The sequence below is a fragment of the Lissotriton helveticus genome, chromosome 10, assembly GCF_964261635.1.
Source record: "Lissotriton helveticus chromosome 10, aLisHel1.1, whole genome shotgun sequence".
Lineage (NCBI taxonomy): Eukaryota > Metazoa > Chordata > Amphibia > Caudata > Salamandridae > Lissotriton > Lissotriton helveticus.
The window spans coordinates 295,353,479-295,380,979 of NC_136071.1; the positions used below are offsets into that span (position 1 = coordinate 295,353,479).

The window sequence follows — 27,501 nt, forward strand, 5'->3', positions numbered from 1 at the left end:
TCTTCACCCATATGCTTAATCACCAAATTTGGCTTTAAGGAATGGAGAAGGAAAGACTTTTAGAATTTTTTGAAGAAAGGGATTTGCTTTTTTTTTACAGTTTTTTAGCACACATAAATTAATTGTGTACAATAGGAGAGAAACCTTATAATATGCACATTGAGGGGGAAATGTCTCTATCCAATACAGTAACAGTGTAAATACATTTCAATGTTGAATGTTCAGGTGCAAATATTTGACAATGGACAGTAATGAAACTGGCATTTTATATAGGAGAAAGTTCGAACATTTATTTTGAAAAAGTATCAGACCACATGCCATTGTGAAAATGCCAAATCAATTTACATTTCTGTAGGATCTATGCATATTGTTTTACCATATCCAATAAAAAGGCAAACATGTACTAATCAAAGGGAATGCTCCAAAACAAATAGCAACAAATGTCCTAAATTCGACTAAATTATAAAATAAAATGGTCATTTTTGTGAGTAACTGTGACCTCTGAGCCGTTTTTATCAAGGTTTTTCTTGCTAAAAGCTGCCAAGGCTCTAGACAGACCTTTTTCTAGCAATCACACACATTTGTAAACATTTTGTGAAAGATTAGAGCTTGTTTTTAACATTATGTTTCCTGCTCTGAGTGAAAGAAACCACTTAAGCATGTTCATATATACTCAAATGTATGTATATGTATTTACCAAAATGTGTGAATTTCTTTTCTCCATTGGCATTGACTGCTGTCAAATTCTTGACACAAAGCTGTGAAAGATTTTTCTTTTTTGAATCTTTCATTTTTACTGGTCTTTCCCGTTTAATGGAGAAAAATAAAAATCAGTTGCATTTCATAATGTCTTACTAGCTGTAAAGGTATTTTTTTCAGTACTCTTGGATTCTGTAAAACTACACACATATCACATTAGCAGATCAGCAAATGTTTAATTGCATAGGGCATAACAGTTCCTTTTGTAAAATCTGTATCTCAGTTGGATAAGGATATCAATAGTTAACAAATGCCTTTAATTGGTGTCATGTAATGTTTCAATATCATCAGGAAAAAACTTTAAAATGTGTGCCTATATGCCTTTACCATTTTTATTAGAAAATAGGGATATCCAATAGTGTGGCAATTCTATTGACAAAAAAACATTTTCAAGGACTCAGCGAAAGAACTTGATAACAAATAGAGGTTTTGGGGGATTGAGTGTCATTGTCATGTGCAATGACCTGTATAACTAGATGTAAGCCTCTTGCCTTCATTATTTCATAGCTATTCTGGCAGCTTTTTCTATAAAAACACAAAGTGGATAAGTGGTCTGAAAAAAAAACAACAACATGTACACCATGATCCCCTAAAGGAAGAGAGACACTGGTAGCCAATTTCAATATATACAGCATTAGATAATTTATTGGTCCTGGAAAAGGTCCTGAATATGTTATGACTTGTACCACCAGTAGACACACAATACTGTCAGATGCAATTGATGACCGAGCTGCTATAAGAATGAGACCACAGGGCAAAGACATTGCATATGCCTTGTAGAACAAAGAGTGTAAGCAATGAATCAGAGCAGAAGAGGATATCCATATGACAATAAGACCAACAACAACAATAATAATAATAATAATAATCATAATGGTAATAATACCAATACTAATAGTAAAGTAGCAACACTACTACTACTACTAATATTAGTAATAATAATACTAATAATAATAATAATGATGATGATGATGATGATGATGTTAGTAATAGTAGCAGTTATAATAGTAGCAGTAGTAGTAGAATTTCGACTGGTATTAGTATTCGCATGAGCATTAGTATGAGAAGAAGAATAATTCTATTTTTATTATGGAAAACAATATTCAGATTGACCAGGATGTAGCTTGCTTGCAAATTTCTGGATGGAAGCAACAGTGCATATTGTGTAATTTAGAAAATAAGTTGATAAAGAATAACAAGTATTTATTTGGTTTCCCAGACAAGAAAAGACAGGTGTGTAAGTTTTAAGATTTCCAAATAGACTTCAAAGCGTCAAGGCTTACTCAATTAGTGCATAAAGTCCCTACCGGTGATCTTCTCCCCTTTTTTGTAATGCATGTCCTTCATTAAGGAGGTAGAGTTGAAATTGTAAAAGTAGTTATATTTCATCAATGCTTTCATGTTCTCTTAATTATTGTGTCTTGTTATGTTATGGTATGCTGTTCTATGCTATGTTATATTATGCTATGTTACGTTACATTAAGTTATGTCATTGGTAGACATGGCATCTTTAGCATGGTTTACCCCTAACGTTTTAGCCTTCAGACATTCCTTTTGCTGGCCGTAGAACTCTGCACATTTTACCGCTGCTAGCCAGTGTCAAAGTGATTGTGCTCTCTGCTCAAAACAAGGTAACATTAGTTTATACCCAACTGGCATATTTAATTTACTTAGAAGTAACCCTGGGCAGAGTTCGCGGAGTTGCACTACGTGGAGCTACGCAAAGTGCAAATAAAACTCTGTCTCAGTACGCGGAGCTCCGCAAGCGGCGGAGTACAGTAGAAAAATGCTGTTCGTGGTGATTGCACCGTGCCGAATGCTTGTCCGCACTGTGCAATCATTGCGAACAGCACCATGCACAGCGCAAGCTTACCTTTTCTGACACTCAGGTAGATGTTTACTCAAGCGGCAGCCTTCTCAACGTGAACGGGCAGTTTCTAAACGCGGTCATGAGCATACATGACCACTCGCAATGAGAAACTTGACCCTCCCCGGGTTGAGAAATCTCGCTGGGAGGTTTATTTTCCATGCTTGCGCTCGCCAACTTGATGCCGGGGATTGCGAACAAGAAAAAATCTCACCGGGAGATGGATTTTCCTCACTCATGCTCGCCAACTTAACGTTGGTGATCGCGAGTGAGAAAAAAGTCCACTCCGCTTCGCAAAGCGGAGTTTTTCAGAACTCCGCAAACTCTGCGTTACGCGGAACGGAGTTCTCCTCCCAGGGTTACTTAGAGGTCCCTAGTAAAGTTCACTACATGCGCTCAGGGCCTGTAAACTAAGTGCTGCTAATGGCCCGCAGCACTGACTGTGCCATCCACTTAAGTAGCCCTTTAAACATGTCTCCAGTTTGCCATTGCAGAGTCTTTGTCTGTAGGTTTAACCTGCTATATTGACCTGGCAAAATAAACCTTTTACCAGGCCCAAGCCTCCCTTTCTATTACATATTAGCCAACCCATGATAGGCCCTGGACAGCCCAGAGGGCAAGGTGCAATGTATTTAAAAAGTAGGACATGTACTTTTAAGTTTTGCATATCCTGGTAGCCAATCTTAAATGTGTTTTTCACTAATGTGAGGCCTATCTCTCCCATAAAATAACGTTGGAGTTGCATTATTACATTTTATAAGTGTTAATTCCAAATAGGAATAGATAACTGGTTCCTGTTTCTTGCCTCTGGATTTCTAATTTAGGAATTCTAACATATGTAGATGTTGGATTTTAAATTACACTTCTGAAAATGCCACTTTAAAAAATTGCCATTTTCTTGCCTTAGTCATTTGATGCCAGCAGCCTGTCTCTGGTCACAAGACTGGGTGTAATTGGCAGTTTGGCTTTGTGTATTTCCTATAAAGACAGCAACACACAATGGGACCTTAGATGTCACTGGATGGACCATCACTGGCAGGATAGGAGGGAGGAGCTGGTTCCAGCCTCACTTACACCTGAATGGACAGCATCCTGTCCACACAAAGGACTGCATACCCCCTGCAGTTATGAGTCAGGACAGGGAAGGCTGGGCATATGTGCACTTCAAAGGCATGCCTCCAGAAGCTTCTGCCCACTTCAAAGGGACAACTGTATATAAAATAAGTACCTTCGACACCACCACTTTAATACACTTCTGAACCTGTGTATACCCTGCCAGGAAGAAGGACTGCGGTGCTGCTGAAGGACTGCCACTCTGCTAGACTGCACACTGCTGGACTCCTGATTTGCTGTGCTGACCTGCTGCCTTGTTGCCTTGGTGAGAAGGACTGGAACTGTATCTCTTCAACCCAGAACCCAGTGTGACTCCAAGGGTTAGTTGATTGACTCCTTTTCTGAAGTGTCATGGACATATTAAGCTTCCAACTACCTTGCATCTGTATCTTGACACTGCCATCTGTGAATCCAACCTGCCAAGTGGTGTCAATCCATCCCTGGACCCTTGGATGTGGGCTTAAGGTGCTTTACCAGCGCTGTGGATCTAGTGAAACCAATGCATCTCCTCTGATGCGTAGTACAACCCCAAACAGCACCGACGTATCTCCGCTGCTGTGTGGATTAGACCCGCTGCAAAGACCTGCAAAGCTGCCATGACCTGAAATGCCTTCAGAACCACAACTGTGCAACACATCCTCAGTACAGGCCCTCACATCCCTCGTCAACGGCAGCCTCGACGACAACAACGGGCTCTGCATCACAGCCTCACAGCTCTCTGGAACTGACGCATCACCCTGACTGCACACCACAACCTTGACGCCAGACTACACATCTCAAGCCCAGTCAATGGAATCCCCAGTGGCGAAGCAGGCCATCACATTGCAGCCTCTCCACATCTCGGAACCAACACATCACTTCGGCTGCGCAACACATCTTTGACACAGATCCATGCAAAGCTCCACAAAACAGGTTTTAAGGTACTTTTTTCAGTGAGCCTAACTGGGTCCCTGTAGCTGGCACGTGTTCCATCGTGGTCGTTCTGAACTTGTGAGTTTATCCTGATCGAGCGTGACCAGATACTCCACAGTTGGCGCTTTGTGTTTTTTGGTGCTCTCTTTACCTAAAACTTTACAAGTCAATATCTCAGGTTCTACTAATCTGATTTTTGTTGTTTTTGTCTTGTTGTATTTATTACATTAAACTATATTGTTCTAACCTGGTGTGAGATTCTTTTTGTGTGCTGTTTTACTGTTTGAAGTATTGCACAAATACTTTACACATTGCCTTTAAGTTAAGCCTGACTGCTCTGTGCCAAGTTACCAGGGGGTTGAGCACAGGTTAGTTTGGGATTTGCTTGTGCCTTACATGCTAGGATTGTGGTTGCTGCTTGACCAGGGCTTACATCCAAATCAACTGGTAACCCAATTTCAGTTATGCTATGGTACATTACCTTGCATTGTGTTATGTTATACAAATTTGTAGAGTGCACTATCACCCAGGACGGTATTCTTTCACTGTGTAGTCACACCAGGCCGAGCTAAACCTAGGGTCTAGTGGGCCTGATCAGAAAGTAAGGCCTGCAGCTTCTTGTAGATTCAAGAAATGAGGAGGCTCTTATGTGTAGCACGGTTGTTCTACGTCACAGTAGTGATGTTGGAGAAGACTTGACCACGGGACCTGGTTTTCCATATGCGCGGAATGTGTGCAAGTAAGAGTCCAGATGAGTGGGGGTGTATGGAAGGTTTGTGAAAGCAGATGAGACTGTTGAGGTATGCTGGGCCAGTGTTATGTAGTGTCTTGCAACTATGGGTACGGAGCATAAATTGTGATAATTTTTGTATGGGGAGCTAGTGGTGCTCCTTCCGGTGTGGCATGAGTGTGAGGGTGATTCTGGCTTCCAAGGTCTGAACGGTCTGCAGTCTTTAGGTGCGATTTTTATGCCTTACAGGATGTAGACAGCACGTTAAAACAGATTATGTCGTGTTTCAGTTAAAGAACCTTTCTTATACGTTGCACTTAGTTTCATGAATATAAATGCATTTTAATAGCTGTACTATATGACTTAGATTACAAAGGGGCAAAGAAAAAGGGGTGGGGTATTTCCTGCATCCAGTAAATACAGACAGAATGGGGTGCAGTTTTTACAGGGTGCAATACACATCTCTTATTTCAAGTTTTTGTCTGTAGAATGAGAAATCATATGAAAATGTCTTCTGCTATTAATTTTGCAGTTATCAGAATTTGCTGCATGATTTTCTTCAAGTGCATTCGGCATGCTTTATCTACAGACCTATAGAACTTCATCAGAGACAAAAATTGTGAATTTCCAGTGCACATGGCAAACCACGAAACTCCGATTGAAATGTATGCAACCCTCCCTTTTCCAGGTAATCATCATTGCCTAATCCAACACTATTTGGCATATATATTGCATGTGTTATCGGTAGATAATTTAGAGAAAGCCTAGGGGAGCTTTTTTTCGAAACTACACCCTCAGAACATGGAATGGCTGGACCTCTGGCAACACAGACCTGTGGGGGCTTGGATGCTGGCTAGCTCCTTCCGATAATCACTGTCTTTATCTACAGTCGGTGCTTGGGAGTACTGGTCCTATTAGAAAGATTAAGGTGTCCTACCACATAAAAAAATTAAAGCTGGCCTTGATGCACTATATCAGAAGATCCAGTTTTTGTTACAAAACATATTCCGTCAACTAGACATTGGTAAATATTGCCTGGAAGATATTGGTAAGTGGAGTGGGATGAGGAAGAAAAATCACCTTCTGCTGGCCTAAGTGACAAATGATCTGTTTGGCCTTCCTGCACTCCATTCATGCTTTGGTAGATATGACCCAGGTGTAGAGAAGAAGTGTGGTGTTAGCCTCCCATGCCTCACCACCGGAAGTCTATAGGTTTCACAGAACCTACTGGTACCACTTGTAGTTACCTCCGTAAGAAATCAAGAACACAAAACAAATGAGAGCCTAAATATGGACAGTGTTTGCCTTGCTTTTCCAGCACTGTTATACCAATATAGAGACAAACCACGGGACTGGCTCTTTTTCTCTGAGCACGCCCACATATAAATCTGTATTTGTACAGCGCAAACTACTCACCCTTACGGATCTCAAGGGACTGGGGGCCATTGTGGAAATTAAGTGAGCTATTGCCCAGAGTCACATGGTGCTAAGCTGAGCTGCCAACAGAGCCGGGGATCAAACTAAGAACCCTGTGCTCCAAAGTTAGGTGCCCTGGCCGCTGCACCACACCTCTCCCATTACAAATATGGTCTGCAGGCAGGGATGTAAACATGCAGGAATGATTCTTGAATCTAATTGCAAAGGCTGAACGTTTTCTCCGGTATAAATGACAGTTTTCCACCTGTGGTAACATATATGGAATCACACACTACATAAGGAACACAGAATTATTGTTATTTTAATTATTGTTGGATTCACTGGTCTGTTAAGGGGTTTCAATGGCTGTTTCTGGAAATAAAATTTGAAATTTCTTTATTTCGGCCGTCGGCCATAAAAGACACACATAAGTACATTCATTAACTCATATGTTAGTATAAAATACGTGCATCAGAAAACATTTAAGACTATAGTTTCAATAGTACGTTAAAAAAAAAAAAGAAATAATTTTCAACAGTTAATTCAGAAAACATCATTCAATCAGCGGGAAAATACAATTTTTAGCAGCAAGGTTCACTATTTAAAATAAATCCATCTTCAGAGCACCTGTCCCAGTTTCTTTCGGACAATAAAGACTGAATGAAGAAACCTACTGATACTGAATACAATAAACTGTGCAGTATTAGTTTTTAAGATCCTGTACGCTGTAGCACATGATCTAGTTCCTAAAAGAACACACATAGGTTTGAGCCATCTTTTTCGAGCTTTGAGATATGCTTTGCATATAAATAACATATGGACCTCATTCTCCTTGCATAAATCTGAGCACATAGGGCATCTCTCATTTATACTCGTAGGACAGTCCAGTTTTTTATTTGTCCAGCGCTCAGTGTTGGAATTCAGCATGAGATTCCCATACCTGAACTTCAAGAAGAGAGTCTTGGCAAGAGGAGGCTCTATTTCATCCAAGAAGGATTCGAAACATGGTTCACATTTGAAGGTTAAAAATTGTTTAGTTAAGGTGCCAATTCTACTGTCATGAACATATCTGTCGTTCATAAAGCACCAATATGCTCTTTTAACTGTATTTTTAGCAAAAGCTGGTAAATTCTCCGGGTTTTCCCAGAACGAACTCAAACCCAGATTAACAAACCATTTTTTAACATGCCCAAACCACCGAAGGGAATTGAAAGAATCTAAATTCAATACTTCTTGAAGACCATTTCTGTAGTCTACTAGTTCCGGAGTGGACCAAATCCTTATCCAGAACATTAATGGTCTTATGATGGTTAGGTGGTCGGTTCGTTTGAAGTTCAAATCGAAATGGAGAGGTATTAGTGGTGTGCTGGTCGGGACCTTTACAATTGTTCTCATGAATTTATTGTCAAGGCCTTGAAAACTCTCCCTGGCCCAAGGTCCCCATATCTCAGCCCCATATAAGGCTGCAGATTGAATTTTAAATTTAAAAAGTTCAAGTACGGGAGTTATACTTTTACTTGTACTAGCATTCAATCTACAGATTATAGGTTTTGCATTATGGGCGTATGCCACCTTACTTTTTTCGATTTGAGCCTTCCATGTTAACTTGGAATCGAGTACTACCCCCAGGTAGGTAAAATTCTCCACAGTACCTAAAGTTTCCCCATTCAGGGTCAGGTTCCCTCTGTCCGGTCTAATGGGATTTAAAGCCATACATTTTGTTTTATCAACATTTATTTCTAGCCCTTTGGTCACACAGTAACTGCTGAAGGAGTTTAAGAGTGACTGGAGGCCCTTCTTAGTTTGGGATATTAGGATGGTGTCATCCGCGAAGAGCAACGCAGGCACTCTCTCTCCATTCAGCTGTGGTGAATCATTACTGCAAGCATTAAGATAATCAGGCACATCATTGACAAAAATAGAAAACAAAGTGGGGGCCAAGACGCATCCCTGTCGAACACCACGCTTAATCGGGATATCTCGCGTCAGTTCACCTTTCGGACCCCACCTGATGTTTGCGTGATTTCTAGCATGCAATTCAATAATGTGAACCAAGAGACTTTCTGGCAGACCGGCTAAGTTTAACGATCTCCATAGCAGATTGCGAGGAACAAGGTCGAATGCCGCCCTCAGATCGATAAAGGCTACATACAGATGACCTTTCCGAATGTGAACATACTTCCAAAACAGACAACAAAATCTAAAGACCTGGTCTATCGTGCTGGTCTTAGACCGAAAGCCTGCTTGAAGTTTGGAAAGTATAGCCGATTCCTCCAGCCAGTCATTTATCCTAAATAGTAGATGCTTGGCATAGAGTTTTTGCAGAGTGTCCATTAAACTAATAGGTCTGTAATTAGAGGGAACAGATCTATTTCCCTTTTTAAAAATGGGGACAACTTCTGCTGCACGCCAACTATCAGGAAACTTACAACTTATGGACAGAGCATTAAACAAACGATTAATATAGGGTGCCCAAACTTCAGGTACATGTTTATAGAGGTTACCCGATATTTTATCCGGGCCGGGAGCTTTGTTATTTTTCAGTTCATTAATTGCCCTGTATGTTTCTTCCAAAGTAAAATCTAAACATACAGGTAGTGGGAGTGAACATGGGAGCTCCTCTTCCTTACCATTATCGTATGGTTTATATAAATTGGAAAAGTGTATCACCCATGTCATTTCATCAACGAACGAGTCCCTCACAGGTCTACCAGCATGCCCCCTATTTGCAACCAACCTCCAGAAGCCAACATTATCATTATGTTTTGCAGCAAACAGCATTTCAGCCCAAATTGACTCTTCCCATGTTTTCTGCGATTCCCTTTGTACTCGTTTATACTCCTCCCTAGCGAGTCTAACATCATCTTGGGTTTTACTTCTGATCGCATATAGGAGCTTTCTCTTAGCCAATTTACATGCATGGTCATACCAAAGTTTTCCATGGCATCCCACGCGTACATTTTGCTGTTTCTTCTTTGGCAATTTGGACATATAAACTCTCAATTCTTTAAAAAAGACCTTATGTAGCTCAACAAAATGGTCACAATTATCAGTAGACAAAGGTTGTCCTACAAGGGGTGTAAATGTCTTGTCAAACAGTGAGTAAACTGCAGCCAGGGTCTTACCCTCACTTAAAAGATGTGGCCATTTTAAAGCACGTCTATTATTGTTAATTGTATGTGCCTGCTCACATTGGGCATCAGTAACTGCCTCGTTGGTAACTCTAATTATGTGAGGATCAATAAAAAGTTCCAGCGGAAAATGATCACTCTCGACCCGTAATGATACTTTAAAATCAATCATAAAATGCCAGATAATTAAAGAGACAAAGATGAAATCTAGTCTACTTTTCGATTTCCCAAAGGTGGGTTGTTTTGTAAGATCTGAGGGAAGGCGACCATTGCACGCTCTAAGGCCATGGTCAACTGTTAGCCTCAGTAGTTGAACCGCCAGGGTGGTACACGGGACATAATTAACGGTCTCAAGCTGAGGAATATTATATGCTTGGTCCTCATCTTGACAAACGTCAGAGATCCCAAGGATCGGTTCGAAATTACAATTCAGGTCACCCCCTAGTATTACAGGGACCTCACCCACCACACTTTTCAAAAAGGTATCCAAGATTTCCAAGGTGGACGAAATCTTGGAATGCCCTGTCGGTCTATTATAGACATTAATAATGTAGTATTCACCCCCATTGGTCGATACAATTTTTAAAGCCAAAATGTCAGGGGTTCCTGTGTCTATAAGATCAACTCTTATCGCTAGAGTAACTTTGAGCCATATCAACAAACCCCCACATGGCCTTCCCCTATCGGACTGAGTGGCCTTGATACCAAAAGTTTTGTATCCCATCCTGTGCGGAATATCCAATGCCCAAGTTTCTTGTAATAGGCAAAAATCGCAAGTGTCTACATAATCTGCCCATTCTGGGTCTTTCAGATTTTTCCCCACTCCAGCGATGTTCCATGACAGGAAAAACAAATGTGGGATTGGCTCACTGCTAGGGGGATCGAATTCGGCATTAAGTAACGTTGGTGCCAAGGGGGGAGCTACACTATCTAGCTGTGGGTTATCCAACCTTATTTCTGCGTCCATAATCGGTACCCTGGATAAAAATCTAATCTTAGGACCAGCACAATCCACAACATTATCAATATGTGCTAAGGTCAAGGTTGAATGGCTTTCCATATGCCCATGATTGTGATCGGACATTACGGGGGGATTTACAGAAGGCCCTGCTGACAAAGTTGCAGAGGTCATTGATTCTACATTAGGCGTCGGTTGCCTTAAAAGTCAGTCCACCTCCTCAAGGCCGCCAAACCTATTCTGAGTAGGTAGACCATTCCAGCACATAAAAGAATCTTGGTAGTTGGAGGGATAAGTCCTCCAGGGATAGCGCTGTACCAGGGTCCAGCCATCGTGCTGTAGTTTTTTAGGGGGTGGAGGGTAAAAAAAAGACAGGAGTCTAGGGATAACACAAGAACCTTCCCCATTGGGGCAAGAACAAATATAACGTGCTGTATGTGGGTCCTCAAAGGTCACCACTACACAATCTCCAACCACAGATTTCTTTGTAGGGCCCACCCAAGGAACACGTCGTACCATCAGCACACTGCTCTTCCTACCATTGGGAATTGCACGGTTTACATTGAGCCAGTGCATTGTCTTGTTCTTCAGAGACCAATGGTTCTCATGGTGGCCATTCTCAAGCTGGGGAACACCCGTCAAAACAACCACATAGTCATTTGCCTCTGGGGGAAGATCAATGTAACCCCCTCTAAAATTATTCTTTACAGAAGTACCCTGGGGATACTGCTGGCGAGATTCTGTGGGGCATGGTTTAGTAGGAGGGACTACAATAGGCTTTAGGATGGGTACAGAACAAGAACTGGAGGGGACAACAGGTTTAACTGATGTAGCAGTTTGGTTAACACCCACAGTTCGTGGTTTCGGAACTGGACGTTCCGGTGGTAATACAGGTAGAGGAATAGAAGATACCTGTAGAATCGAGTCCTCTACCCCAATGCCCTGATTTTCTAGACTTCTCAGGCCCAAAGTGGCCAAAGCAATAATGCTTTTCTCCATCTCCAACAAACTGTTTTCAATGGATGAGAGTCTATGAGCAAGGGGGGAGAGCAGTTTTTTGAGAGTTTCCCAAACTATGCCTATGAATTCCCCATCCTTCCCTTCCTTCCCCTCCTGGCCCTCAACAGTTACGCCCCCCTCTTGGAGTGTGGTAAAGATTTGAGTGGGTACAGCCCCCCTGTTGGCACCTTCTGAATGTATCTCCTCTTTGAGGATAATCCCTTCAGTTGTTTTGGAGATTTGTACAGTGGGCGGTTTTGATTTCTGTTCCACCTCAACTCTTGCCTTTTTCCCGTAATAGGTATACCGGGAGGTCTTTTTCCTTTTTGGGAAATTACCCAATTTTGAATTAATTCTGGTTGAGTTAAAAATTACGGGGTCGGGAAAATTAGAGCTGGTGACCTGCGTTTCACCAAAAGTTTTTGCAGTTGCTGGAATTGAAAAGTTAAAACTAACATTCTTCAAAGGAGACAGTACAGGTGGAATTATATCACCAGCATCAACAATTTGCTCTACAACCTGTGAGGCCAGTTGTAGAGTTGGAACCTGGTGGACCTCTGCCTGCACGACTAATGGCTTGCGGATGGCAGGTCGCTCCGGGGTAACAGCAGTAGCTATGTGCCCCAGTGAAGATTTTTTTGAGAGGGTTATTACCTCTGATAATCTTCTAGCGGCTGCCAACTCAAGAGAAACACGGGTCTGTAGTTTAGAAATTTCCTCATCAATGGCCAAGTTGGTACGAGTAATAAAATCATCCATCGGGCCACTGATTGAGGTGTTTCCCTTACCAGTCTTGCTACGGGTTATCCTAACGGACATATTTGTAGTAAATTACACCTGAATAAAACCTCCTATACAATATGAATAGTACCAACTACACCAACCACAATTTAACAATATAGCCAAATGGATGAAAGAGGGTAGGCCAGTCCAGTCCTCGGCCGTCCTCGAACGGCCTCAAACGGCCCAGTCTTTGCCCTGTCTTCGCCCGGGCTGCGTCCCGCGCTGCGGGAGTGTCGGGACAATAAATTAATGGCCGAGTAAAACAAGGGGGCGTGGCAGCAGGGAGAGCGGACCGGATGTCAGTCAAAGGTCTAGCAGGGACTCCTGGGCAATGGAGTCCCCTGCACGCTCGCAGCCCCGCTGACCGCACTCACCCGGTGGCCGGTGTCCCAAGCAGCGAAGCGGCACCCGCGGAGCGGGTGCGGCGAGTCGTCCTGCTAGTTCCTGGAAGGTACAGGGAGTACCGCTGCAGTTGCCGGGTCAGCGACCAAAGGAGCCTCCAAAGTGCCTCAGTGCTTGAAAATGTGTCCCGCTGGTAAAAAGAAGGAAAGGGTTTTTAAACGGCAGAGGGCGGGGGGCGGCAGCAGGGAGAGCGGACCGGATGTCAGTCAAAGGTCTAGCAGGGACTCCTGGGCAATGGAGTCCCCTGCACGCTCGCAGCCCCGCTGACCGCACTCACCCGGTGGCCGGTGTCCCAAGCAGCGAAGCGGCACCCGCGGAGCGGGTGCGGCGAGTCGTCCTGCTAGTTCCTGGAAGGTACAGGGAGTACCGCTGCAGTTGCCGGGTCAGCGACCAAAGGAGCCTCCAAAGTGCCTCAGTGCTTGAAAATGTGTCCCGCTGGTAAAAAGAAGGAAAGGGTTTTTAAACGGCAGAGGGCGGGGGGCGGCAGCAGGGCGGCAGCAGGGAGAGCGGACCGGATGTCAGTCAAAGGTCTAGCAGGGACTCCTGGGCAATGGAGTCCCCTGCACGCTCGCAGCCCCGCTGACCGCACTCACCCGATGGCCGGTGTCCCAAGCAGCGAAGCGGCACCCGCGGAGCGGGTGCGGCGAGTCGTCCTGCTAGTTCCTGGAAGGTACAGGGAGTACCGCTGCAGTTGCCGGGTCAGCGACCAAAGGAGCCTCCAAAGTGCCTCAGTGCTTGAAAATGTGTCCCAAAATAAAATTATAACTCAAGTCATATCTACCTGCATTACCTCTGCATGATAAATCAGATATAGTGTGACATTAATGATGTTGCTGTAAAGCAGACTGTAAACAGGACACTGATCAAAGTAAGCTAACAATTAGATAAACGAGAGCACGGTTGCAACTAGAAGGCATATCACAATGGCAAGACCCAACATGCCCTTAAAGTACTTTAACAGGGTATTTCTGAGTAGCTGCTAATACTTATGAAATGTATCTAAACGGAACAAACGACCAAGTCAGTGTCTGTGAGACAGTCAAGCTCCTATAACTGATTTCAAAAGGAAGCTCCGTTAGGGGCTGAAGCCAGCAGCGGTATTGATCTATCTCCTTTTTCATGGAAGAATCAGATTGAGGTGTTGATGGTATATAGAAAAGTCCTGCTGACCTAGGACACAAACCAAACTAATGGTCAGACTAGAAAGCAAAATCAGCTCTGGAAAAAGTGTTTAGACCAGCTGTATAAAAGGGTATTTTGCCAGGTCAAAAATGCCAGCTTAAATTTGCACACACCAGCAGATGTGACAGCCTGAGACATGTTTAGAGGGCTAATTAAGTGGGTGGCACAATGAGTGCTGCAGGCCCACTAGTATCACTTAATTTAAAGGCCCCCCTGTACATGTAATACCAATTTACTAAGAACTTACCAGTAAATTAAATGCCAATTGCGTGTAGGCCAATGTTACCATGTTTAAATAAGAGAGCACAAGCACATTAGCACTGGTTAGCAGTAGAGAAGTGTACAGAGTCCTAAGGCCAGTAGAAATGACATCAGTAAAAACGGGATACAGGAAGGCAAAACATTGGCAAAAAAACACGTCAAGGATGTCAGGTACAACGGGCGACTTATATGTATTAATAAAGGAAGGTTTAGGCCTTCCAAAAGGCACATTTTTCCAGGTTGAAAATGGAAGTTTAAAGCTGCACTACATGATGTAGTGACTGGCCTGAAACATGTTTTAAAAGGCTGCTTCAGGTGGTGGAGCAATGAGTGCTGCAGGCCCACTACTAGCATTTAATTTACAGGCCCAGTGTACATGTAGTACCATTTACTAGGGACTTACAAGTACATTAAATGTACCAATTAGGTATAAGCCACTTTTACCATGTCCGAAGGAGAGAGCACAGAGAATGTTATCATTGGGTAGCAGTGGTAAAGCGAGCAGAGTCTTCATGCTAATAAACAAATTCATAAAACAGTAGGGGTGAAGGCAAAAAGGTTATGGGATGACCATGTAGAGGAGGCCAGGTCCAAGAGTGCCCATTTGCTGAGTGATTATTTTCCAATAATTGAACATTTGTTCAAATTGGAATCCAAAAGATTCCTTATGAATACATTCTTACCCTAATTGGACTAGGCTCATCTGCTCAAAGACATTGTTTCCTACTACCTTTGCACAATCATTTGTTACCTGCTCCTCTTTATCGCATACTGTGACCCCCTTCATTGCCCGCTTATACCTGTTTATTGTATTGCCCACCATGGTGCAATTATCCTGGAATCTGCGCTCAATCCTGTTTTTTTTTACTCCTACTTGATGCCGATTTTGCATTTATGTAATTCCTTCCATCCTAATGTAAAGCGCTCTGATATCCTTCGGGATCTTGTTCGCACTATATAAAAATTTATAAATAAATGACTAGGATGGTGGAAGTAAGTAAGTACATTTTATTGTTCAGTTAATTACAACTTTTACAAACATCCATCAATTTGCACAGTTTCGTAATAAAAATACATATAATAAAAAGACAAATCTTGATACATTACCATTGTGGCAGTTCAAGAATAAAATAAACCGCTATTGAGGATGTAAGATAAAAACAAATAAAATGTGGCTAATGGTTTAAACCCTTGGGCGCAGCCGCGATTCTGCACCTGTGTGGCCGTTTTGAAGAGTGGGCGGGTTCATGACGGCCCCCAGCCATCATCAGCACACGCCCACCGTGATGCATGATGGCCGTGGGCCGTCATCAGCATGGAAGGTGTTATAGGCGTAAAAGTAGCCTACACTCTGACCCGGTCCCCTTTTGTGAGTGCAACAGTCACAGCAAGGTATCTTAGGCCTGCGGAGAGCAAGAAAGTAAAGTGCCATGTGCGCTGGTGACTTGAGCCTGGGGCGGGACAGCCAGGAAAACATTAGGCGGACAGTTTTGTTGCTCAAAGCGCATGTAATGTTGTGATAACCTCAGGAACAAGTAGCGGGGTCTGTATAGACAGGATTGTTTCAAGATCTATAATCAATAGAGACAGGTAAAAATAGAAATTCGTACTTAGCAATTGCCGGAAAGTGTATAGTTTACTTAGTGTGCAAATATTTATCAGAACTAACGTTCATGTCAAATTAAGCCTAACATTAGTTAAGTGTGATGACTGGCAGCTATTGCAGGACTGTGATTAACAGCTTTGCCTAGCCAATCACCCTCTTAATTTTACGCTTAGCAACGGCCATGTTCAGACAACCGGTAACAGTGTGCAGGTGTACCGGAAAAAGTGCTTAGTGCAAGAGCAGCATTGAGAATGACCGGTAACAGTGTACAGAAGTACCGGGAAAATGCATAGTGCAAGAGCAGCATTAAGAGTAGGTGCAGGGCATCCGGGGATGGCCCACCACGTGGCCATGAGCTAATTTGTTAATCATATCATATCAGTTCAACAAATGATTAAAACCTGTAACACAGAAAGACATACAGAAGAACAGAAAAATTCCTAATAGACTATTAAATGGATACACTGAGCCAATTGTTCAGGAGGCAGGAATTTCGGAGGAGCAACTGAGTCAATCAATCAATCAATCAATCATTTGTAAAGCACACTACATACCCGCGAGGTTCTCAAGGCGCTGGGGGGGGGCCGCTACTGATTGAACAGCCAGGTCTTGAGTATCCTCCTGAAGGTCAACAGGTCTTGGGCCTATCATAGGCTCAGTGGGAGAGTGTTCCATGTCTTGGCTTGCTTATTTATAGGACCGTTGCCGCTGTCTCTTTGGCTTTAAGTCCTTGAGCCAGTGATTAACAGTGGGGACCGACTTCCAAGATAGAATGGTGTAATTTGGGCTTGGATGGATTATGAGTCTTTTCCTATGCAGATGACACCCAGATCATCCGCTTGCTGTGAGAAGACCTCTCAACACCAGAGCCAACTTTCACAGATGTATGATAAACATTGCCAATTGTATGAAGGACATCTGTCTCAAGCTCAACATGGACAAGAGGAAAGTCCTCATCTTTGGAAACACCTCACCAAGGAATGATGCATGGTGGTCTGCAGAACTCCGCCAATCCCCTACCCCGACAGACTATGCCTGCAACCTCGGCATCATCTTGGACAGCAAGCAATCTATGAAAAAACATGTAAAAGCAGCCTCATCCACCTGCTTTCATGTCCTATGCATGTTCCGCAATATGTTTAGATGGCTCCCACTCAACTCCAGAGGACTGTCACACAGGCCCTCATCACCAGCAGGCTGAACTACGGGAACACATCCTATGTGGGAATCAGCGTGCGCCTCCTAAAGTGACTACAGACAATACAAAACTCAGCGGAAAACTCATCCTCGACTTCCCTAGATGGACCCACATCACACCCGTCCTCAAGAGGCTACACTGGCTCCTGATCCAGAAGAAATGCCAGTTCAAGATGACGGCCCATGCATACAGGGCCCTGCACAACGAAGGACCAGCATACATCAACAAATACATGATCTTTACCAACTGACCAGACACCTATGATCCGCCTCCCTCTTCCTCTGAGACACCACCCAAATCCGCTGAGGCGACAGCAGAGGCAACAGAAAAGGAAGCTCCTTCTCACACCTGGCAACCAAAGCTTGGAATGACTTTACCCTGCATCTCAGAAACACCTTATCTATCCAGCAATTCAGGAAGGCGCTTAAGACCTGGCAGTTCTGCTGACCAAATCACCAAGAAACAGTTAGCAACTCCAGCATCTTGAGGCCCTCATGGGTGATATGCCACGCTTTACAAACCCTTGACTGGTTGATTGATTGATTGATAGAAGGCCATATAGCTTCAAAAGCAACCCTATAGCCTTCAGTCAACCAGAGAACTGCCAGAGTGGAATAATTACAAGCTCAGTCCTACCAACGTTTCTTTGAAATTTGCTTCCTTTACCCATTCGGTTCCAGGACAACATTCCTGCAATCCAGAAATCATTGAAGATGCAACTGTTTTGGCAGCACAGTGCTTATTTTAAGCAGGTGGTTCCAGTTGTTGAGCACTGACACTCGTTTTTAGGGATTGGGGCGTGTCATCATCAGACTTTGACCCACAGCATGAGAGAAAGGTAATAAATGGAAAGAGAAAAGGAAGAGAAAGATATGAAAACAGTCACAAATGGAAAAAGCAGGGCGGAAAACGGGTCCGCAAGATCAAGACAAAATTAGAAAAAGTGTATGTTGGTGGAGAAAAATGCTGCAGGAGTAGGTAGACTTCTTACTCAGCAATCCTGGCATTTGGCAGCATTGGTGGCAAGTTCCTAAGAAAACCGTTGGGCCCACGCACTCCTTTTTGTACAGATAAGGTACTGATGGCAAGCAATTGGCTGCATCACAATGCATTTTGAATCGATGAATTATTCCATTGCCTTTTTTTTCTATTCTTCATCAATAAACAGTATCTATGCAGATGTGCAATATGCCATGTATTACCTTTGTTGAGTGTAGGGAGGAGTCATGATGCACAAGAGGGTAAGCTTTCAGTAAATCAAGAGGCCCCTCTCCTCTTTTCACAATGGCAATACATAGCATTGTATAACCTGTGCATCGGCATAAATGGTTTATGCTGTGGTATATATTCATGTGCACTTGCTTGGTAACAAAAGGTATTTAATCAAAACCAGGATGCAAGGGTTGTCATTTATGCAGTATGTTACAATCACACTGAAGAGACTTTGGGGCATATTTACAAGCCCCTATCGCGATAGGGGCCTCGCCTAATTTACAAGGCAGCGTTAAGTCACCTAACTTGGCTTAATGCTGCCTTGTAAATAAGGCTCCCTTTCATGCTATGCTTAGCGTAAAAGGGGAGGGCCAATGGGTGTTGCTGTGGGCGTTCCACTGAAAAACCCATTGATGCTGACGCTGCCCCTGGTGTACAAAGGAAGGCATAAATAGGAGACAGCACCAGAATTAAGACCAGGGAAAACCTGGTCTTACCCTGGGGCAATGAGTGAAAATGTTTAGTTTCTCTTTGTTTTTGCTGCTCTCATGTGTGCTGCACACACGAAAAGAGTGAAAGGCCACTGTTTGTTCATGTACAGGAAGATCCCCCTTCTTGCACATAAACAATCATAAACAATCATTATTTTAAAATGCTGTGCATTAAGCAGCACACATAGAAGTTACAACGCGGCATTTAAAGATTGTTTATGTGCAGGAAGGGGGACCTTCCTGCACATAAACAATCTTCCCCTGATGCAGACACCCTTGAACTATGGTGCAAGGGTCCCTGTGTTGGCGCTAGGCTACTAAACTTAGCGCTAGCGCAGGCCTGCACCATATTCTTGTTAATATGGTGCAGCCCTGAATTTCAGAAGTGGCAGGACGTGTCGTTAAACCAAGGAGACTAATCACACTCTGCACCACTTCTTTGTAAATATGCCCCCTTGTGACTAATAGAAGAGTTGCTTGTTTAAAATAATTGTTACACACACTCTGGGAGGAGGTAAAATGTGTTTTCAAATGTTGATTGTGGTGTCCTGTGGTAATAAATCTCAGTTTGAACTTTGCACTGGAGTAATAACTGTTTGATTGTGTGTTTTAATTAGTAGGTTTGCTCTAAATAACATTTTAATGTGCCACATTTATTTTCACTGCTGTGGCATATATTTTGTTATTCGTAAATGTGTAGTGCTGAACACCATGGTTATTGCATCCTATCTCCTTCTCTATCTGAGCACCCCTTCCTGCAGACATTGGAAGCCCACCACTCAGACTGGAGGAATTATCTCTTGATGGTGTTTGTTGTTTCTTGATACGTGGTTGTATTTGCATAGTCGATTGCATGTACAACGTTATGTTTCACAAAAGTTTGCGTCATTCATTTAGTGGAATCTGGAAACATAGCTGGAGAGAGAGAGAGAGAGAGAGAGAGAGAGAGAGAGAGAGAGAGATTGTTTAAAATGGCTGAAATATATAGAAAGCCAAGAGAACTCTAGAAGGCCAAATTGACAATATGATCTTATTTAATCTGCCGGGCTGCAATTACAGACTATTTAGTACCTGTCCTGCGCGCAGGTGTGCGCTCTTCTACACACATAAGTGCCATTTTGCACACAATAAGAAGGGCGGGCCAGCTGGGCGTACACACACTCAACATCTAATGGCACGGACGGTTGTGTTGCAACCTAAATGTCAGCTAGTCTAAAAATGGCATATGAAATTGCATTATTTACATATCGCTTACTCCCTCCGACAAAGCGTTTAAGTCTTGACAATATCCATCCTGTATGCATGTATTCGCTGCCGTAAATATAGGAGTACTTGTGCACACATAAAACACGCACCAGCCTTGCGCATCACATGCACAGTATCCAGGGGAATAATGGTATAGCCCCTTTATGACTTCACATAGATTTAAATCGTCAGGTCAGTCTCAAATACCCAAAGAGGAAAATTCAGTGGACAGTTCTTGCCTAAAGGGACTGAGAATTACACAATTGAGGGCGCCTGACAGGTTTATAACCAGAGATCGTTTGACATCCTTGCTTGAAAAAACAGACTTACAGAACTCCTCCTCTTACCAGGAGGTAGGAAATCGCTCCCGTCTGAGAAATGTTGCACTAATTGTCTTACTAGGGTAGTTTGGCATTTTACCATTACCAACAATGTTGACACTTAATGAAATAAAGGTGATAAAACTCACACTGTGGCATTGTTTAAGTTAAACAAGATGTATTATCCAAGTCTATAGCTGCCAAGTTTCCCAGGTCCATGTGTGACTAGCAGCTTGAGTCCAGTTTTTTTCATGGCATTCTGGGTCCTTAAATCCTGGGATTTTTTTTATAATGAAATTATCAAAAGTCCATGTCTAGAAATGCACAGAAAAAAAACCAATGGAATAGAGCAGTTAGTCGTGCTTTGACCTAGGAATGTTGTGTGTAATGTAAGGGGTGAGGTATCTGGTCTTGGTATTAATTTAATGTAAGGTGTGTGGTATTGGTGTTATGTTGCTAACTTCGGAACATGGCACTCTATTATCCAATTCTAGTTTTATCTTTTAACCACAATTGTACAATTCTGAGCAGACCGTCTTTGCTAGGCAAAATTTCGTATGGGAAACGGTTCCATTGTGTAATGCACTAAAGCTCCAAGAAGCATTTCAAGTCTCTGTGCTATATAAATTTAATTTCAGACTGGGTGATTCAGAGTATTCCCGTAAATTTGCCTTACTCCCGAAAATTCAGGAGCAGGTCACACAACTGTCCAGATTTACAACAATGTGTGAAGCACAGGGCTACATGAAAATCAGCAGTGCTATGTTTACCTAAGGGAAAGGCCACTGGCATTTTGTTGCAAAGGAGCACCACATTATGTGACAGGGCTGACTAAATTATTGCAAGAACAGGCAAAATATGCAGCATAATGTGGCAATTTGCTATTGTATTATGTCATTGTTTTGCAATTTTTACTCATGGTGATACTGTCTGGGTAAAGATTTCACCACATTAGTACGAGTTTAAGGACCAGATGCAAAAAAGAAGCGACTGAAAGATATTCAGTTGACCTTTGTGAAAAGTTTTGCACTGTGTGCCAACACATGTCGTGATCTTTTTAGCAACTTTTGATACGTTTGTATTAGGAATAATGTTTGGGGTGTTAAAATCTGCCGTTTATGCAGCAGATGGGATTATGTGGCAAGTGTGGAAAATCCATAATTGGACGGAAAAAAGCCATGGCCACAGAATTGCATAATGCCAGTGGCCCTGCCTTGGGGTAAAATTGCAGCACCATATTTACCAAGGGTTGCTCGCTATTGATGACATCATTCATGTTCACCCATACAAAAGCTGTTTCTGCAGCGTGGTGCCAAGGCAAGCGAGTGGTGTCCTGCATACAATCTGAACATGATGGACACCCTCCTGTGCATATTTCTAAGCGCAGACAAGTGCCTATGATTACATTGCATGGCGTGTTCTTTTTTTAACAGGCGTTAGGTGTAATAAATCGTGCAGATTTCTATGTGCCTATTGTTTGACTCTTCTTTCAACTAGTGAAGGCATTTCATGCAAAGCTAGGTCATTCCACTTAAGTCGATCTAGCCTCGTGTGGAATCTTAGGGCGTTTGCAGAGTTTACGCAACTTTAAATCCACTTTGCATATATTAACAGGTGCCTGGTTCCAGGCGAGCCCAAGCGGTTTTGTGAAGTGTTTGTGTCGACTTTTCAGCACCACACAAAACTTTTAACTACAAAAGTTGATCCACACTGCCATTTGCACCATTTTGCACCACGTAGTGCCTCACCCTTGCAAAGGTACCGAGCAGAGCTACTCACAGAACAGGCTGTGGGACTCAAACTGTAGGAAGGCCGAACAGCAGAAGGTAACCCCTTTTACTGAAATGCAGTGTGATTTAAGAGGTACCCCCTTCCCTCCAAAAATGTTTCCTCCACGAAAGTGTGTAGGGGCTGGAGACAGGTACTTGGAGCGATATTTAGGGGGAGCTGCGATCTGCTTCTGTACCGGGTAAAGAATGCAGGCCCTGGTTTCTAATTATAAGATGCGTCATTCCTGCGAATAAAAAAATGCACTTTAATTAGGTCGGGCCAGGTGTTCACCTGCTTGTCTTATCAAGACCGCATTAGCATTTTATTGCCTGCTCTTTTCTCACATGAAGTCACAACCCAGTGACATTCCCGGCATATCTCTCCTGCCGACATCCCCCTCAGGGCGTGAGCCATTCCCAAGACCCCGTAATTTCCCTTTTAAATAGCTCATCGAAATCGGCCCATTTCTCCAACCAGGTCCTTGTTTTTTCGTTATACTTGGGAAGAAAACATTGCTGGGCAGAAAGCTCTGTGGGTTGATGCGTCTGCTGCTGAAACTCCAACAGGATTTTCGCCAATTTGCCGGACAGCAGCTTTAGAACGATCGGGTTGAATGAATACAACATACGTTGTTTATAGTGCTACGAAGCAACACTGCGCCGACAAGTGCAACTGAACAGTGGATATTTTCATAAACTCCTGGATTAGGAGGAAATAGTGACTGGACCCCATAGGGCAAGAAGAAACGAAGCAAAAGTGATAAATGCCCGCCAAAATAAAGGACTTTTACAGGAATTATATGTACTTTAAAGATGCTGCTTTGTTTTGTCTATAATATGGTACATGTTGCAGCTAAACACTGCAAAACTGTAAACAAAAATCTTGTAAAATGATATTTCGATTATCGAATCAGCGTGTTTAATTGTCTTCCGGAAATAAATGTTCTGGATTAGAACCTCTTTCAGCTCCATTGCAGGGCCCACTCAATGCCTCCATTGGAGAGGACTTGTTCCTAGTTCCCAGTGTGTTATTCCAGTTAAGAAAACGAATTTGAGTACCAGCTCAATAAGGCGAGCAAGTGTAAATGCACCCATTTTGCTAGTTTACAGACTCTAACGTCTGTTGGGGCAACCAAAGCGTCGAAAGCGACCTTCTGTGGCTTCAACAGCTACAATACGCAAATAACACACGTGGCCTAAAATGTTATAGAACAGGGCAGGAGTTGGCATACACAAATGGTTGTTAAGTTTAATATTTTTTAAGGGTAGCGTGCGTGTCAACCGATATGAAGTATACCGACTTTGTGCACTTATTTCAATAAGCTGCTTCAATGAGAGATATTATCGTCCTGGTACAGCAGCCCTGCTGTGTCACCCCACAGCCCCTGTCTTAAACTCTTGGCACCAACTACCGTCCACAGATATGTTCGATTTAATATCAACATTGTATACACCATTATACTTCGATGCGTGGCAGACAAAACGGCATTGACAATTCAAGAACCAGAAGTATCGAAAGTGGCATGTAGCGCTTTACAAAACTCCGTAATTCATACATGCAAAAATAAACAAATACATATTTAAACAAATAAATGAAGTTACAAGGGAAGTGGACACAACAGCATTTTGCTCTGCATACCTTGAGTAAACGGACAGCTGTGTAATTTGGGTGGAGGTGGGGGGGGGGTTGTCGGGGCTACGCTGTCGGATTCTGGAACATTCGTGAGCGTATGACACTGCAAGGTTGCACGTTTCCTTGCTGGAGCACGCTCAACCACGCACGCGGGGCAAGTTCTCAGCAATTTAAGGCTCTCCCTGAGCAGGTGCGAGCAGCTCGCGCGGGGCTGTGATTTCCTTGGTGTTCTCAGACCCGAGTCGTGGCTGGGACGCGACACTACGCGCTCTACAACGAACAACGGAATCGGTTGCACTGCGCACTCCTTGTGGGGCACAGGGTGGGGTGCTTTGGTGTACATTATACTTGCAGAGTCTCGGCTGTGAGGGGCGCGAGCTTCGCCAGACTCCGTGTGAGGGACACATAGATACAGAGCGCGCGCCGCCGGCCGGGGCCCTTCTGGGATCCCCTCCCGGTGGCGCGGCCCTCGTTAGAGACAGACGCGGCTCCCTCTGCGCTGGGGGCTCCTGCCACCCACTTACCAGCCCCAGCAATTATCTCTGTATCTACTCGCGCGGCCCAGCACCGCTGGCTTCCCGGCTCTGTGGGGAAGGCTGCATACCTGACTCTTAAAGGGGCCGTACACCCCAGAGCGAGCGAGGGAGCGCAGGCTCACACAACCTGCTCCAGAGGGGGCGGCGGTCTGTGCGAGCGATGGTGAGACGGGGTCAGGCTGTGTGTGACGCAACATGGACATATCAACCATGTCTGACTGTCAATCTTATGCAGCCGTATCTATCTGTCTGTCTGTCTGTCTATCTATCTGTCTATCTATCTATCTATCTATCTATCTATCTATCTATCTATCTATCTATCTATCTATCTATCTATCTATCTATCTATCTATCTATCTATCTATCTATCTATCTATCTATCTATCTATCTATCTATCTATCTATCTATCTATCTATCTATCTATCTATCTCATAGGAGGACTGACAAAGATAACAGGTATTCATTGGATAGATACATGTTGGGATAGATGAACGAGCAGGCACAGACAAATGGAGCAGCAGACAGTTACAAGACAGAAATGCAAGCCATACGACAGATATACAAACCGATAGACGAAAGTTACATAGATTGCTAGATCGATGGATAGAGAGGTGACAGATAGATTGCAAAACGGGAAGAATATCAGGCAGTTGGAGAGTTTGCTAGATGATCGATCCCCTAGACCAGTACCCACACACTACTTTTCTTGTCACTCCTATACCTGGCAGCAACTGCACTCTTGCATCTGTTAAACAACGCCATCCTTCAATTGCTAAACCAGCCATTTGCAGGTGAACCCCCCTATAACAATTTCTGGGAATGTAACCTCCTGCACATATAGAGCAAATCAAACTAGTCAAAATCCTTGCAGGGAAGGCGCCTTCTAAATATGTTGCAAGGAGCGCTGGAGGGGGGCCCCACAATAATAACGGGGGTATCTGCCAAGGTATAGTTGCTTTGTGCACGCGTATGTGCACTGGGAAGCCTTCCATGGCCTAAATATGTCGAGAAGACAATGTCCCGCGCAGTATCGTCCTTGCGAGGGAGCAACTGCGCAGTTGAATATTAAACTTAATATGAGCGCATAGAAATGTAATATATAAACATTCCCGAAATTAACTTCACGGCTAGCCTGGACCACTGTCTGGAGTGTGGCCAGCCTCCCCCATACTGCCTTCAAACAATATTGGGAACGACATGTTTTGAAATCAGTTCACGTTTACCTCTGTGAGTAGTACCCATAACAAACAAGCAAACAGGAAAACAGCAACACGAAAACGAGCACACAATAGATCGATGCAAGCAGTTGAGGCAAAACCAATACTTAAAAAATGCATCTGAACCTTCTGGCGTGCGCGAAGGAATGCTAGGGATTTAGGCTTGAGGTAATCGAGGCGGAAAGAGCTGTTCCGTGAGTTGTTGTCTGTTTTTGTTTTTTAAACCATGCGCGTAAGTAAATGCAAAATAACGAGAAGCAAACCTTATGGCAAATCCATTGAGCTCCCCTAGAAACAATCATGCAGCAACAATTGCCAAATAAAGGGCGAAAGGAGAAAAGAAAGAAACTGCAAGAAGGAAGGAAAGTAAAGGAGAGTAACGAAAGAAAAGACGAAAAAAAATCATTCATGAAGTGTGGAGTGTGAGCTCGAATAGATTGTTCTCCGCTTTGAGCACCATTAAATACCCGTTAAATACCAGTCGTTTGTTTTCCTGTTCATTTTAAACAAATTATCTGTCCTGGCGGAAAAAGGGACTAGGGTTCTTCCCAACATACCCTGCTCTATTCCCGTGCAGCTACTAGAAGCAGATTATAGCCACTACATCCGCATGGGGTGCACAACTGCGCCATCCTTCTCTTTATTTTTTTAAAAACGGGCGTTTTCTTCCAATCTCAAATGAAACTCCCGATAAATCTCCTCACGTCCCTGGTGAGCGGTATTTAGTGGTGTGGGGTGGTCGGAGGCACCCAGCGGCCGCGGCCCCGCTGACCTGTGCGTGTTTTAAAACTGTGTTCAGTGTTTTACCCCCGCGTGAGACACGTCCCGCTGCCGAGCAGGCTCCTGCACTCCGCCGGCAGACCAGATAACAAAACCCCTCGGGGGAGAGAGTGTCATCTTTATCAATATCTCTTGAATTCAATCGCTGCCTTTTGTCCCATGCTGGGGCGGAGGATCAAAGTGGCCAGAAGCCACCTGATCCCTTTTCTACAGTAAAACACGGCGGATCAGGTAACGAGACAAAGTTGAGCCTGCAGTGCGCTTAGAAAAGAAGGAAGCGGAACGTGTTTGTTATTTAAAAGGGTGAAAGTGACAGCAGTACGCATCTTACAATCGGGCAAGTGGCACAGGCCAGCAGAGACAAAAACACGTGCGAAACAACAGCTAAAACAGCCTGGGAAACAAAATCAATTAGAACAGCTTATAAAATAAATCCACTTACCACCAGATTGGGTAACTTGTCAGAACTTGGGTCAGCCCACACAGAAACAGCGTACATCCAAAAAAGCCCATCTCAAGAGTGTTTTTAAAACAGCAAAACATGTAAAAGTGACGTCTTGAAAATGTAAAAAAGAAAAAAAAAGTATTCGCCAGTGCAAGAGCCCAGACAGGTAAGGTTTTCTCCTCCTTGAGTTTGTTTCTGTCTTCCCGTCTCTTTGAATTCTCAGAGGTTACTCGACTCCCAGCCCGGTGCACTGAAGTGCGCGCAGGGGAGGTGAATTACACACACACACAGACAGGCACAGCGCGCACACAAACTTTGCAGGCGCGCTGGGAGAGACCCAATCAAGGCCGATTGCCACAGGGGAGAAAACCTCTGCTGCTCCTGCCTGCTCTGTCAATCAGGCCAGGCGAGGCAGCAATGAACCGCATGCAATTTGCAAGCGAGGAGATGGTTTTAATAGGCATTAAGGAAGGGCAGGTTGGCCCACAAGCGACGGCGGCAGGGAGAGGCAAAATGCTCTTTTAAGGAAGAGGGG

The 27,501-nt window shown here is 43.6% G+C and overlaps 1 protein-coding gene across 1 annotated transcript in view; it reads right to left on the reverse strand.

Annotated features, from left to right (window-relative positions):
- Nucleotides 1-27,236, reverse strand: part of WNT3A (Wnt family member 3A) — a 283,107-nt gene extending 255,871 nt beyond the window's left edge. Inside the window, exon 1 of the mRNA XM_078662445.1 lies at nucleotides 26,964-27,236. Within this exon, the coding sequence (XP_078518571.1) occupies nucleotides 26,964-27,064 (101 nt within the window). The 5' untranslated portion in view covers nucleotides 27,065-27,236. The remainder of the gene's footprint in view (nucleotides 1-26,963) is intronic.
- Between the last annotated feature and the right edge of the window lie 265 nt (nucleotides 27,237-27,501).